At 44.6% G+C, this 16696-nt stretch overlaps 1 protein-coding gene across 4 annotated transcripts in view; it reads right to left on the bottom strand.

Annotated features, from left to right (window-relative positions):
* The window catches only part of LOC146204699 (large proline-rich protein BAG6), a 111833-nt gene that overhangs the window by 87903 nt on the left and 7234 nt on the right, over nucleotides 1–16696 (bottom strand). For all 4 annotated transcript variants that reach the window (XM_084589414.1, XM_084589412.1, XM_084589415.1 and 1 more), the window contains exon 6: nucleotides 5559–5630. In XM_084589414.1, the coding sequence (XP_084445540.1) occupies nucleotides 5559–5630 (72 nt within the window). The remainder of the gene's footprint in view (nucleotides 1–5558; nucleotides 5631–16696) is intronic.

Raw genomic sequence — 16696 nt, 5'->3', positions numbered from 1 at the left:
ATTCTTTAAGTGCATACAGCAGTGATGCAGGCTAACTTTATTCACATTATGTCAGGCACGAGGATGGTCAATCACCGATACAGACCTTCCCAAACCTAAGTGTATACAGCAGTGATGCAGGCTAACTTTGTTCACATTATGCCAGGCACGAGGACGGTCAGAAGTTCCCCATTTCCAAAATAAAGCTCGATCACACAGTTTAAGTTTCGTTTTCTCTAACTTCATGCCATCCCGCAGTCGCGCTTTTTCGTACACTGCTTGGCGAATCATTATTTTTATATTTATTTGAGGATGGCAGCATGCTTTTCTTATCTCTACGCATATAATGTGTATATCCCTCTTGTGCATCCCCATACTGCCTCCAGTACTGAAGCTGCGCACAGTTTCACTGCAATGTTTCACTGCGTTGAGTGGGCAGTGAAGCATCCTCAAAACGAGACTGGGCTGTTTTGTGCTACTGCCTTTGCATCGCAGTGTGAAAAAGGTAGCAGAGGCCTTCAGAATTTTTGAGTAATTCATCAATGTTAAGTGCCTGCATAAACTGGGAAAAACCACTGATCTCACTTGGGTTTCACCTCATATGCAGATGATTGTCATGCAGGTCCTATTACTGCAGTGCAAATGGGCTTCAGTATTTTTTTCAGGCCCATTCAATAATTTGAACTTCTGGTTAATTTGAACATTTTGTCTTGTCCCTTGAAGGCCGAATAAATAGAGTTTACTGTATATGCACCGATGGCACTGGAGAGGAGCATGGTGCATTGTGTAATCTGCAGTCCCTCACTGCAATCTAACACTTCATTGTTTATTGACAAAATTTTCATGTGGTTGTGGCAAATTTCCAGTAACTTGACACTAGTGAACAAGCAGTCAGCACAGAGACAGTGAGGTCACTGTACCTAGGTCAACAGCCACAGCACCTTTTTTACATTCAAATGCATCCATTTCATGTAGGTAGGATTAAATAATTTTAAAACTTTGTACGTCAAGGAATTCTCTCCACGAAAGTTTGTTAGGTTCAAGTAAACTGTATATAGAGCTATTTTATAATTTATTACCTGTTCACTATAACGAAGCTCAACTGTACTTGTGCGCCAAACAGCCAATCACTGAAGATAACCTCACCTGACCACACCATTACCTCACTCTGTTCATGCACTTTGAAAAAAGCCTTTTCAGGACATTGTCACGTACAGTCCCACAATAATCTTCAGAAGACATGCTCTTACTAGCCACCAAACCAGTGCCAAGTGATTGACTCAGACCAATGGCAACAGTTTAGCCAAAGCAGCACCCATGCATCCTCTTCTGTGTTCCTCCAAACATTGTGAAACACTCAGAGGTCATTCAAGAAACATTACGTTCAAAGCGGTTTAGAAACTTAAAAGAATTTACTACAAATCTAGAGTGCATTCAAACTTCTCATGGGGCTGAATAAACCCTGGAACACACTCATGACTTGGTCATCAGGCTGACCCTTTTGCTTTAGTTCCAATAAGTTCTTATCTCTGTACACACTGGTGCAGGCCATACTATATGCAAAAATGACTATGCAGCATTAGAAGTCTAGAGAAAATAAAGTAGAACAGAGTGTCAATAAAAAGCTTGTGCAGTCAATTCCAGCCAATTAATAACTTTACTCCATCTGTGCCATGTGCTGCAGACTGTGTGCAAAAAAAACAACTGGGAGGACACTTAAAGGGCCACTGTCCAGGGAAGGCCCTTTTAAGCAAAGGAGCCCAGTGTTTCGATCAGGTACCGGACATAGTCTGTGCAAAATGCTACAGTGACACACGCGCCGAAAAGCATCGAAAATCTAATTCAAAGCTCTCTCGTGCTCCCCTTCGGGAAGCCAGCTTCCCCGTTTCGTGCGCTGGCCCGTCGAGCCACAGTAATGACGTACTCCCCGCGAACGACGTCCATTGGTCCGTCTCGCCGACTGACGGGAGAAGGATGGGTGTTGTTGTGCCAGGCAGGCTAAAGCCCTCGGGCATTTGGGCCGACCAAGCTTCACCGCGTCACCGGGCTGTGTGGCGCCGCCGTGTCGCGGGATGGACTTTGTCCTTCTCCCCCTGCGTTTGCGGGAAACCAGCCTGACTGCTTCAGTATGCGCAGCTTGTTACCATCGGCGTCAAGATGGGTCCCGGGATCTGCGGCTCCATTCCTGCGACCTTGGGACCTGCAGCTGCAGCCGAATCGCCTGCGGCCTGACAGTGATATGTGACTGTGTGGGCGGGGCCAGACGAGAAGAGATGCGAGGGTGTTTCCGGACGAGAAGGTTGAGAGTTGAGAAGCGACGAGAGATTTGCTCGAGAAGCTGTCAACGGAGGCAGGCTGCCGTCCTGCTCTCCGAGTGCTTTGTTCATGTTGTAAATAGATGCATAAAGCTCTTTTCATTTGTTCTTCCTAATTCCGTCTCCTATCGTCAACTTGACTGCGCTTCCCCACTCCGACACCACGCTACCCGTGATTCACGATAGTGTCTACCGCTCGCTGCGCGCTTTTCCCTCGCCACGGCCAGACTGAATCCAGCGGCGCGCGCTCCCTCGGCCTTTTTTTTTTCTTCTTTTTTTTTCGCGCTCGCGGAGTGCCACGCCCCACCTCCCGCCAAACGCGGAGGAGGAAGGGAAATTTGTCTTGCGGAGGCTAGACAACCTCGGGCAGGAGAGTGAAAAACTTGTGTAGAACAGCGCGAAAAACACGACAGGGACGAGCGAAGACAACAAGACGAGCGCTGACTTTCAACTGACAAGTTTATTGCATGCCTGCATCCATATATATGAACACGTTCACACAATAAACGAAACAAGAACAACTAAACAAACACCGAAAAGTGTAAGAATGCAATCGAACCATGTGTCATCCAGATTTTCACAACGCATCATTTTCTCGTGTTCATAAATCTTACTTCACGTTCCGATAAAGCTATAGACGGGCTGCTGATACAAGTTTCCTTTATCCTGTTGATTTCTTTTGCTTCTAAAATCTCCCGTACTGTCTGGTCATTATGCCGATTGATTATTTTTGCTTCCTGTAGAAATGGCTGGCAAGCGTCGCTTTTACAGTCCCTGCAGTGTATGCCCATAGTTTCTTTTACCGTACCAAAAACATTATTGTGATGCTCCATTAGTCTTTCATTAATACAACGCCCCGTCTGTCCGATATAATGTTTTCCACAAGACAGTGGAACAGAGTATACAACCCCCTTCTGGCAACCCACATAAGGGTATTTGTGTTTTATGGTACAGCCCTGACCTATGCCTCTTGTACTATTAACTTTTTTACACATTTTCCCTAATTTATCTGGAGCCGAAAGGACAACTTTTACACCTGCCCGATTTCCTATACGTTTGAGTTTATGCGAGAGGTTATGGATATACGGAATGACCACTATCTTTTCTTTCGTCCGCTGGTTCGTGGATAGGCTCTCCAGGCTCGCCTGAGAAGATTTTATACTTGATAAAATAGTCTCCGCTACCGATACCAACAGCTGCTTGGGATATCCTGCGTTTTGAAGCCGTCGAGTTTGATACATGAAGCTATCTTTAATAGAATGGATGCATGATTTCCTTAAAGCATTAATATAGCATGATTTCACAACGCTACGTTTCACTAATTTTGAATGTGAAGATTCGAAGGAAAGCAACGGCTTGCTGGCGCGTGGCTCATATGTCCAACACGTGTGATTAGGCTCAATTTTCAGTTTTAGATCTAGAAACCTGATAATATTGTCCTGCGGCCATTCAGGTTTCTAGATCTAAAACTGAAAATTGAGCCTAATCACACGTGTTGGACATATGAGCCACGCGCCAGCAAGCCGTTGCTTTCCTTCGAATCTTCACATTCAAAATTAGTGAAACGTAGCGTTGTGAAATCATGCTATATTAATGCTTTAAGGAAATCATGCATCCATTCTATTAAAGATAGCTTCATGTATCAAACTCGACGGCTTCAAAACGCAGGATATCCCAAGCAGCTGTTGGTATCGGTAGCGGAGACTATTTTATCAAGTATAAAATCTTCTCAGGCGAGCCTGGAGAGCCTATCCACGAACCAGCGGACGAAAGAAAAGATAGTGGTCATTCCGTATATCCATAACCTCTCGCATAAACTCAAACGTATAGGAAATCGGGCAGGTGTAAAAGTTGTCCTTTCGGCTCCAGATAAATTAGGGAAAATGTGTAAAAAAGTTAATAGTACAAGAGGCATAGGTCAGGGCTGTACCATAAAACACAAATACCCTTATGTGGGTTGCCAGAAGGGGGTTGTATACTCTGTTCCACTGTCTTGTGGAAAACATTATATCGGACAGACGGGGCGTTGTATTAATGAAAGACTAATGGAGCATCACAATAATGTTTTTGGTACGGTAAAAGAAACTATGGGCATACACTGCAGGGACTGTAAAAGCGACGCTTGCCAGCCATTTCTACAGGAAGCAAAAATAATCAATCGGCATAATGACCAGACAGTACGGGAGATTTTAGAAGCAAAAGAAATCAACAGGATAAAGGAAACTTGTATCAGCAGCCCGTCTATAGCTTTATCGGAACGTGAAGTAAGATTTATGAACACGAGAAAATGATGCGTTGTGAAAATCTGGATGACACATGGTTCGATTGCATTCTTACACTTTTCGGTGTTTGTTTAGTTGTTCTTGTTTCGTTTATTGTGTGAACGTGTTCATATATATGGATGCAGGCATGCAATAAACTTGTCAGTTGAAAGTCAGCGCTCGTCTTGTTGTCTTCGCTCGTCCCTGTCGTGTTTTTCGCGCTGTTCTACACAATGAATTACCAACATGCCCAAGCTTCTGTTTTAAGAGTGAAAAACCTTTGCGAGGGAACGGAAGGAGAGAAGCATTGCGGTGGCTGTAACTGCGTTGTTAGTTACTCTTTTCAAAAACATTTTGCAGCCATACGTTCTAGGGGCGAAGTCTCACAGTCACCGGGGAAGAAAATATTTTCGACCGGAGGGTGGACAGTGGGCCTTTAAGACCCAGCTTTAAAGACACAACAGTGTTAATAGCTTTCGTTTGTTGGCTGCCATCCTAGATCCTCGTTCACATCCATTCACTTTGCTGCTCGCTTAATTAGTAGTTTATTTGTGCCTCTATTACCCCAAATATACTCATCATTACCACACAGGAGTAAGATACCACATTACACAAGAGACCACCCAACATAGATATAAATCCCTGCTTTGGCCAAACCATACTTAAGTACTTGTATAGCAGCAAGTCTAATTCGGGATCCAAGGGTGATGGAAGCCTGGATTCCAATCCTAACTTCCCATCTCAAGGGCAAAGCCTCAGTTTGCAGTGCCTGCCAACACAGAAATGTCATATGGCGTCCTGACGTCACACAGCCCGACGACCAGCTGCTGCACGGCCATGACATTGACATCTGCCAACTACCACCTGCCACAGCTATACGCATGATTTTTTCACTCACAATGCCAACACCAAATTTCCTGAAGTTGTACAAATGAACAACCCGTGTCCATCAGTAAAAGCAGAAACATGCACACCTCACAAAAGAAGACAACTGCTTTCTTACCGATGTTCTGGACATGACAGTAGCATTTCGACCAATTTCTCCCATTCCAGAGACAACATCTTGCACAATTTGCTGCAAAGAACCAGAAAGCCAAAATAAAAATTCCAAGAGCACTGTGGAATCTACACTGCAGAAATGTGAAAGCCTAAGCGTTGCTGGTGCACACGGTGCATCACATTTGCTCTCATTATCAACTAAATGCACTGCCATTACCACTAATATCGTCATTACCACTAATTGCAGCATTATTGTCATCGTTACTACCATCCTCACGGTAGACAAGGAGAATTATGATGTGCGTTTCACGATCCCGGGCGTGGCACAGATGGTTAAGGCGCTCGGCTGAGGATCCAAGGGATGGAGGTCTGATTCCCGGTGAAGACCGCATTTATTTTTAACTATCTTCCTCACGGTAGACTGGCCAATGTCACTAGGTGATGACGTCACAATTTCACGATATCCTGCGGAATCTCGTGAAGAAGTGCGACACTTCTCATGGCCAATAAAGGCTTTCACCTTAAAAGTAGGCATTAAGTAATCAGGCACAAATGAAAACTGGATGTCTTACATCAAAACACATAATGACACATATGACCTAGGCATAATGTAAAAACTGAAATACTTAATATCTAATTTTCCACCACTAATATCTCACTAAAATCTCCCATACAGATAAAGGTAGTTAATGTTTACATAGTTAATAATAATAATAATAATAAAAAAAAAACAAGACAGAAACCTCAAACTTTTACAGCACTAAATCAGAATATTGAACACTGCACTAAGTTTATTTTGCAACTCTGGTTATCTTGTATTTTTTTTTTTTTTTCATGACCAAGTCCTAAATTGATGGGTGATTAATGCGGAGGAGAATGAGCTGAAATAAGCAACAATAAAAGCACTTAAAATGCACCAATACTCAATACCAGATTTTTTTCCCCCCCAGTGCTCAAGCGATAGAGGCAGGAGCAACAAGGGGTACTGATGATTTTGATTTACAATGCAAAAAGTCAGTTTACACAAGAATACATTTGACAATTTCTGAGCATTAACACATACTTCAAAACAGTCATATCAGAACTTTTTCCCATGCAAAACATGTTGATAGGCACTACAAATGTCACTGCTTATCTAGAAAGCTATTCATAGAGTAAGATATCCCAAAATTGAGCACAAAACAAAAGTAAATGCCATTCCCCATCTCTTTGTGTGGCCTGCAGGTTCCGCCACGAGCCATGCAGCAATGCTTGAGTGATCGAAAGCAAAAGCAAGCAAAGCTGACCTGTTTGTGCCATCACGGGCTCAAATTCCACTCCCTGTGCACTCTGCTGGACATCGAACGCTTCCAGATTTTCCTTCCCATGTGCCTTATTACACGTCAGCATTACGAAGGTTAACGCATCTAAACGCAACTTCCAGCTCTTATCTCGGAGAGAAACCATGGCAGAACTTACGCATCTGCACTACTACGGTCTGTTAACAAAAACATGCAACAAGATGTTCTTATCACTGCAGAGGTTATAGCACAATCGCTATGCAGGTATTCACAAAGGTACATTTGCTGCCTCATTTGTACCAGTAGTGCCAGTAACCATGTATTAGGACAGCTCAGCAAATAAAAAGAAAAAAAAAAAAAGACATGCACAATTGACTTACGTCCTCCTGCAAGAGGAAGTTTTGTATTCAGAGCCAAGCATAAAAAACCTCAAAACCCACTGTAAAGTTTAAACACACCATTTCACAATCTACCCCACTTCAAAAGCCTACAGTTTATGATAGGACCAATCCATCCCCAGTTGTAAATAGGTCACTAGCTCGTTTACATATGGCCACCAACTACTCAGAGCAATCACTGATGTAAGCTACAGGCAGAAATCGCAATGCAATGTTTGCTGCTAGTACAATGACGAGTGATTAACCTGGAATCACTACGGAGAAGCCCAATATCAAAAAGGTTTGGTTTATGAGGTTTAAAATCCCAAATTGACTAAGGCTATGAGAGACACTGTAGTGGAGGGCTCCAAAAATGTCAACCACCTGGGGGTCTTTAACATGCACTGACATTGCACCAAAGTATCAAAAAAGGAAGGAGTCTCATTGTACCGCAGCTTTTAAATGCTGCCATTAAACAAGTGCACTTCGTCTGGTTTACAAAACTAACACTGCTTTTAAACAAATTTTTTGATCAGCCACTTCTATAGATATGAAAGCAGTGGCTCAGCTTCAACAAAACTACCTTTACATAACCAAGTATGACCATGCCACCACCTTGTCACCATGATGCTATGAAGCTGGTTCAAATTTATTCAAAGCAATAGAAAAAAAATGAACTCTGCAAGATTATCACCCACATTTTTTTGTTCTCACAGAAAGGCTGTTTGAGAAGTCACAAGGACAATCCGATGATTTTTCCCACCATGTGGTTGGTAAAATCCACACACTAGGAACAAAAGCAAAAGAAAGCAACAGCATATGCTAGGAGGCCAGTGCACTTGCCAATTATCAACTCGCAATACTTTTTTGAAGAGGACGGCTCCCTTCAATCATGCTCTCAACTGAATAGTATTTGTGACAACACAATGCTTTTTTTTGCTTTGGGTCTCATTTATGCCCATGGTAAGAAGGTCCTAGGCTGCAAGCTTGGACAGTTTTCAGAATGTGAGGCATATATAACACCAAATGCATGTGCTGTGTTGGACTCTAAGGCGCATGAGCAACTAAGGCTATCATGTGCCAAGAACAAGGTTGAAATGTATGTGTGTAAAAAAAAAAGACATAAATGCGCTAAAAGCTCTAGTTCCTTTAGAAACTGTCCTATTACAGAAGAACCTCGCTGATATGTTCCCAGTTCATACAATTTTTAGTTTCATGCACTCAAAATTGTGGGCATTGGTGCCATCTAGTGACAGCGAGTCAAAGTGCTCGAACTAAGGCTGGAGAAAATATTTTCCCTACTATTACTACCAATCGTGACTGCATTACCATTTTCTATTTTATTCAGGGACAAAGGTTGTGAAAGCGGAAGGCAATGTTGAAACCGACAAAAACATGAATTGCTGTCATAGGCATAAGAATGTTCACTACATACAATCAGGCTTAACAGCTTGAAAACTGTCCATTACATAACTCGCCTTGAAAAATTCATCTCAATATTGAGTGAGATATCCCACTGAATAATGTGGTGCTGACGCTGCATTTTGTCGGAAGCAGGCGAACTCTCCAAAACCTTAAAACTGATCCATTAAAGTGCTCGCACCACGGTAATACGGTAACAGCCGTGCATGTGCCGATGTAGACAACTGTAACAATATGTCATAACTCTCTAGTGGCTTTTTTCACGCATAAGGCCCCTTTCCTAATCCATATCTTATAAAGGAATTTCAGAAGTGCTCCTACGCCATCTTTATACAGGCGAGGTGGCATTTCATAATATACTTCATCAGTCCCTGGTGCAGGCAGTTTTTAGAAAGACAGTACTGTATAAATTTCTTGAAATGTTATTATACTAAATACTGGAGGGTTCATTTACACTGCCACTTATAGGAAATCTGCCTTTCAACATGTTTTTATGCCTCACACAAATGCATAATGTTACAAAATAGGAACTAAGAAAAAAAACAACAAAAAATTACAATACAGAGTAAAGTGAAATTTGAGTGTAGCTTTTTGTTTTTGTTGTCAGCAGAGTGAGAGAAAAGCATGTATCCGTTCTGTTCATGATAGTCCCAGAGTGCTTCCACTTAAGCAGTGACACCTAGTGGCCAATCGGAAATTTTATGAAGGCAAATTATAGCAAGATTCTGGTTCAGCAGTGACAGCTAGCGGCAAATCAGAGAAATTTCATGAAAATGAATGAGACGAGTTAACATATTTCTTCTTGATAGTTCTGTGGCACACTGTATTTACGCTGCACTTCTTTATCCAAAAAGCAGTAGTTCAAATCCATTCGTTCTGGTTTTTCCTTCCTCTCTTTTACATTACTCTATGAATACTTTTCCGAATATGCAATACTATCTGGCAGGACACTTATGCTCAGTTTTTAAGTGCAGGATGCGACAGCATTAAGGGGGCACTTGTAATCCCTATGATGCCAATCACCAAACTGACAGAGACTGCAATGTTCAGAATGACCACGGAATGTTGACTGAGCAGAATCCTATGCCCCAGGTTGGCTTTAGTCATTCACAATAGTGTGGCCACCTTGGGTACCCTATACTGGTACGCTTAAGCTCTGCCTTCAAGCGCAGGATGCGATTGCATTAAGGCATCCCTCAGAAGCCCAACACTGTCATTCATTGGACTGTTCGAAACATCTATGTTGAAGAAGACAGAGCAGAATCATACACCCCAGATTGGCCAGTGCCAACTGTGACAGTATCGCCCTCTGGGCAACCCTAAACTGCCCACCAGTTACGCCAACGGCAACGTCGCTCAAGCCAGGAACAGGAGCTGAGCTCTAAACAATTGTGGAGAAACTTGGAGAAACTTAAGCTTCCCTTTAAGAAACGACGCAGCGGCATTAATGGCTTCCATCTGCAAGTCCTTTAGCAAATTCTACTTCATGTATGTCCACTTTATTTGTGCATCTATTGTTTCACATATTCATCAAAATACAATTGCAAGCAACCTAACTACGTGAAAGACTGCACGAAAGATACCTGTAAAGCCTCGCTAACCAAGCTGTACAGATACTTCTGCGTGGCCTAGGAGTAGCGCATTTCAGTCATCGCCAAGAGTTCTGGAATGTGCGATTTCCATCTCACCCTCCGGTCGCAAAGCAGCAGCCAGATTTGGCAGCTCCTGCCATGTCATATGGTCTAGTGATGATGCACAACCCACCGAAAAGTCAATACCCAGCCACTTCACTTGCCAACTGCCACCTATTAGAGCCATGGCTGTGATTTTTTGCTCATAATGGGGACAATGCCAGATGTGTGACAGAATGAGGCCTTTAAGGCTATCATTTTAATATGTTCACCAAACATATCTCAATGTTCTACACCGATCTGAGTACCAGGGCTGTCAACAAAGGAATAGCATATGTGGAGTAGCTACCAACAAGTTCGTCAACTTGACCCTACATTAGACGTAACTGAGCTGTCGACGGATAACCTCTGCCAAGATTTTTTTCAGCATTGCGGTGAATACATCTTATTTCCCTCTCGTATCCTTGGCAAGTCTAGTTTTCTTGTGCTAACCGCCGTATTCACAAACACGCCTTCACTCGAACTTCTACTCCAAGCGGCCCTCGAGGCCTGTTTTTCGTTTCAGAAAGAAATCTACACTCGAATCGCTCCTCCAGCGGCGGAGAAAACTTGAGTTTTCTCGAGAATCTCGAGTCTGCGAAGACGCTACCTTGGCCGCTCCTCGACCGCCACTCCACTTGTAAACATGGCCGACATCGCATCGCTCGCTCGCTGTGTGGAATTCGTTCTACCGGTATACCAAACTTTTCACGAAAAAAAGATACAAGGATGCACCGAACCTTTCTCTAAAGCATCAGCTGAGAGTGACAGTGACCCGGGACTTCCGGCACGCTATCGTTTTACGAATGCGGCCATGGCTAGCCTGCGTCCGTCCCTGCCGCTCACGCCGAACATGGCCGTGATCAGCCACCGACGTCTGTGCTGTTTGATCTTCGCATCATCGCAGTGCGCTTGTGTGGCGCGGGCACATTTCAAGTCATCACTGGATAAATGAACAACCTTTTCTGAGCCCACCGAGTGCAGAGTTGAGGCGCGATTTGACCGTAAATGGTGAGCTCCCCCGCGGCCGGAGTCTAGCGGCGGCGGCGCTCTCTCCGTGGCTCGCCCGGCGCGCTTCCGCAGACGGCGCCGAACTTGTGGGGGAACAACGCATTGTATGTAGTAAGCTGGCGAGCACCGGAGGCGCGGTGGGACTTTGCGGACATCTGTGCTGCACCTCGCGCATCAATGGCTTGCTCGTCGCCCGAGGGTACGTAGTACGTCTTCGGACGCGCGGCGCTGTCGAGGGAGCGCGTTCGTGTGCTTGTCCTACGGAGCGATATTCGCGGCCGACGAAGAGCGTGGCTTTTCAAGCACGTTTTCAATTAGGGCTCCCTACTTGTTTGGAAACCGCACGCGGTATTTTCTTCTGGAGAGTCGAATTCAGTGTACATGAGCTGCAATGCGCTGCGAATCAGCACGCATGTTTAGCAGTTTAGCGGTTTAGCTCGCCTCCGAGCCATGCCCGTAGGAGTTCGCGGTTTGTACTTTTATTTTCCTGCTATATATTTTGACGCCTGTCAAATCCCGGCAATAAAAAAAGTCTGTCAAAGCCTCGTCACAAAAAAAAAAGTCTGTCAAAGCCTGGCAATAAAAAAAAGTCGCTCAAAGCCTGGCAATAACAAAAAGGCAAAGCGGCAAAGAGGCCGAGCGCAGATCTCACACCAAAAAATAAACCGAAGTATTCACACCATTTCTCGAAGCCTACGTCACCAGCAGCGACTGTTGCCAGATGCAAAAACATTTTCGGCCATTTTTCACAGCCGTCCTTTACACCCAGCTCACAAAACAAGTTACACTATGCTGTTAACATCGAGGTCGCTTGCGAAAGTTGTTTAGAAGACTTGACATGAAAAACTGAGCATGTTACACAGTTCAGCACGCAGTTTTCGGGCCAAAAGTTCATCTTAATCTCGTCCCCATATGCCACTTGCGCTGCTCCGAGTGGAGGAGGTATTCTCGAGGAGAACTTGGCGGAGGAAACGCCGAGGGGCGTTCATGAATCCGAATCGGCCCTGGAGTGGAGTAGCGGCTGTATTCTCCGCTCCAACGAGTGGAGGTGGAGCGTCGAGTCGAGGCGCGTTTGTGAATACGGGCGTAAGTATCTGCAGAAAATTCTCCAGAGATTATTTTGTTTCTTTTTGTATCCAGGTATTTTTATGTATAGCAAGCTTTGCAATTTTGATGCACAACTTCCGAGAAGTCTGCGACAGCTAAGTGCGATACATTAAATAATGCAATTTGTTAAATTTTCATCCAATTCATAGACACAGATTCTCTGAATATACTATTTCAAGGTTGGCTTCAGACCTGAGCAAATGGCCAGTCAGCTGAGTGATTCCATTGTCCTCGTTTGTTTGGTGATAAGGTCATTAGCACTAGTCGGTGATCACTCCATATAGATTATCTAAAGCACCCATCTAAAATTAAAAATAGACAGTGAAATAAGGAATAAATCTACCCAGCTCATTTCGCCTAAATGCAGAGTGGCATGTTGGTTTACAAGTGTTAAGCATACCCACAAGCCATCTCGCTGAATGTAGCAAAAGTTCACTAGTGTAATAATAATAATAATAATAATTGGTTCACACGAAAGGAAAGGCACAAAATATCTGTCACACTTGTTCTGTGGACACCTGAACCATGCCATAAGGGAAGGGAGGAAGGTGGGAGTGAAAGTGGAAAGAGGGAAAGGGGTGCTGTAGTGGAGGGCTACTGAGTAATTTCCATCACCTGAGGATCATTAAAGTGCACTCACATCGCACAGCACACTGATGCCACTTCGTTTCGCCTCCATTGAAACACAGCTGCTGGCAGACGGGATCAAACTCGAGCAGAGGTGGGCAACCTCATGAGGTTTCGACCTCATGAGGTCGACCTCAACCTCAAAATGACCTCAACCTCACGGAGTGAGGTGAGGTTGAGGTGAGGTCGGTGACAGCTCGAAATTGTTTGAGTGAGGTCACGAAATTGGACCTCAACCTCACGCGTGAGTTTGAGGTTGAGTGAGGTCGTCATTGTGTGAGGTCGAAATTGTGAGTTCCAGGCTTTTTGCTGTTGCCGCGGCTTTCTTCGAAGAGCGCCCCTTTTGACGTGGAGCTCGAGCGTACTGCCTGCGGTGTGCCCGCCGACTCTCGGTGTTTGGTTACCCCCCGTTCGGACGACCGGATGCCGCAGCCCCTGCCCAGCTTTCGGCATTCCACCGTAATGTCCGCAGCCCGAGGACGCTTCCCTCTGATCTTCTTGAAAGGAGATTTTTTTTTTTTTTACTTCACGAACTACTCATGCCCCCCGCCCGCCACCCCCGTTTCCTCTGACTTGTTTGTGCCGATGCTTGCCGCAGGCTCAAACACCCAGGAGCGCGCAAAGCACGTAACTCAAGTTGACCCGCGGTGCTTTTGTCGGATGCCGCAAAGAAACAAGCAAACTAAAAAGCGAAGCAAATTGTCTTTGCGCAGACGGTGCAGAGCAGAGCTGTTTGTCGTGTGCATGCCCGTTTCAAGGCGCTAACGTCACGGCTGCTGCCTTACATTCGATCCCGCTGTACATTACACGGAAACTTAACAGAAAATGGTGCAGCGGAATTGTTAGAGGACGTGATACTGACAAATAAAAAAAAGGAAAACATGAACAAACCAGGAAAACCGGCCCAATACCATCTAAGCATTTTATTGAAGCCCTCCCTTTCGAATTGTACGTCATTGTTCTACATTCCGGTCCTGTAAATTTATATTCTTGTATTCTCCAGAACAACCTCTCTTTGGCTTTTTGCTGCTTGTTTCTTCTAACAGATTCACAGGTGGCCCCGAACAACTGCAATGGGATGAAAGTGCTAGCGGTCCTTACATACCCAATATAGCGGTAAAACATGCAAGAGGATGAAACGAACGGCACAGCTTATAAGGCGCAGCTGGTATACAGGAAAGAAGCCTGCGCATGTTAACTATTTGCCGAGATAGAAGAGACGAAAAATTACATGGGGCTTGCATACAGTAAAGCCCAATGAAAAAAAAAAATGATTTCGCTCCATTAAGGCCCTTCTATTCTAGTGAAATTCTAGTGAAATCAAGCAATGCAGGAGGAAGGAGGAGAGTAAGGGATTCTTAACTTCATAATATCAGGTTTCCCTTGAAATCTCTTATTCAGGCGCAGAAAAAAAAAAAAAAGAGAGGAAAGCGTTCTCCTACATGTTTTTATGAGCTAGAAAGTATTGAGATGGTTTCCGGCTCGACATTTTGGTGTCTAGACGGACGAATTGGTATGGCGAACTGAGCGTGTCTCTTTTGTGCTCCCGTCTGCTCGAGGCGGACAAATCAATCGGATGAAAATTTTTGTGGCGAGATGTCGGAATAATTTTTTTAGACATTTGTTGTTTTTTTCTTTAAAATTTAGATATACGTGAATGAAGCCAATTACATGCTATCATTGAGGAATGCAGTACTAAGTCGATGTCTCAAACTTTCTATACGCTCTGGGAAGCACAGTTCACTTCTGTTTTTAGTGTGCGACATTTGTTATTACTTTCGTCAACATGGTATTTCTTTATATATATTTTCTTGTATGTCAATTAAGTTCGTACACTGCCGAAAAGAGAACAGGCTTCTTCCATCACATTAGGCTCTTTCTTTGGCATCTTTTCAGAGGCCTATAGCACAACCCTCCTTTCCACTTACCGGCGCGGTCATTTAGTTTTTTTCTTTTCTTTTGCAAGTATTGGAAAGCGCGATCTAGTCTGAAAGCGGAGCTGGCACACATACGCCACTGCCTTTTGGTGTGTATTGGTGACAGTTCGGCATTCACTGCATGAGCAAAACCAAATGCCATGCTGACGGACGGCGAAGGGAGGAGCGCGTGTACAGCAGGGGGCACGGTGCCTCCGGGCTGCTTGCTCGCCTCGTTACTGTTGTTCTTGTCTTTATTTTACGTTTATGTGCTGTAACTATACGACACTAACGGGGAAACGGTTTCTCTGGATTCACGTACGGTGCATGCGGCGAAGCAGCTTCGGAGACACCACCGTGCAATTTATTAGTTCAGTCTTCAAAGGAAAACAAGTGAATACCACAAAGAAGCTCATCTCAGAATTGTTGGCGAAATGACATCCAGTATTCAGTTTGGACGTGCAAGTATTTATATAGTGTTTTTTTTTTTTATTTTAGGCGGGTGGGAGTTGGACATTTTGCTCCGGCGAAATTTGACGGGCGAGCCGATGTTCGCGACAGCAAAGTGGTTCACGTTTAACCCTCTTTCCTAGCAGTTCCGACCCTTGTAATTTTAATGTAAGCGTGGTGTTCAAAGAAGCAATTCCGCCAATTCTTGCAATACGCCACGGGATCATGATTATAAACAAACGCCCAGGAGTGGCCGGTTGGGACCTCATAAGATAAACAGCATTCGTTTTCGAAATTTTCTGAAGGTTTATTCGGCGTTGGCCGAGTTTTATGATTAATTGATGTTTGCTGTCTTTTCCTCTTTTGTTTGTTTTGTTGGGGATTTAGTATTCACAAGTCGTTTCATGAGTGACTATTATAGAAAATTTGTGCCCCGTTAAATGACATCCGTTAATATGGAGGACCCGAATTATGGACAGTTTTCTGGGGGCGAAGATTTTTCAATGTATTTATGCCTCGTTAATATAGAAATTCGCTCTCTGAACAATGGACAGGGGATGAATGCACACAGCCTATTCGGCCTATGTATTTTTGTCTCGCTAATTGGACATCGTTTGAAAAAAGCAGGGGAGTCCGCACGCAAGTTAAAGAAGGGTGCGCAGGCCGGGAACCTATGCGACAGCCGATACGGTCGGATGCCTGAACGAGTCCTGTGGAGTTGGAAAGAACCAAAGCGGGCGTGTCGTCGTTTTAGGAGGGCGGGGGGGGGGGGGGGGGGGCGCAAGCGCGGAAAGGAAGGGAGGAGGAGGAGAAAAGGAGGGTGGATGGCAGGGATCGTACACAGCAAACCGAGGGTCAGCTAACTAAGAAAGACCTCAAAAGGAGGGAACCGGGAGATTTCTGGGTGCAGCGGCAGCGCTGCAACTAGAAGCCGCAGTCGGGAAAATAGCAACATGTGGTCGCAATAAATTCTGCTGAACGTGAACAGAAGAGAGGCCGGTAAAAGCGTAAGAAAGAAATAATAAGAAGAAAGACAAGCGCCAAAATTGGGGGTGGAAACTGAAGTTTTTCTATCCCAGAACACAAAGTGTGTTCCACGAAGCCGTTAACGATTTTCGGTCAGGGTTAAGACACACTCACGAAGTAGGCGACAAAAGAAAGGCGGCGAGCACGCAACCAGGACCGGGCGTCCCGTCCTGGACGCCCTTCCTTCTCATGCTCCTGGTTTTCGTCACTGTTGCGCTACAGAACTACCTCATTTTGCGCCACAGCGATCCGCATG

The sequence above is a fragment of the Amblyomma maculatum genome, chromosome 1, assembly GCF_055883805.1.
Source record: "Amblyomma maculatum isolate TAMU_Amacu chromosome 1, ASM5588380v1, whole genome shotgun sequence".
Lineage (NCBI taxonomy): Eukaryota > Metazoa > Arthropoda > Arachnida > Ixodida > Ixodidae > Amblyomma > Amblyomma maculatum.
Note: the sequence above shows the minus strand (reverse complement) of the source record. Positions and strands in the feature narration are given on the sequence as shown.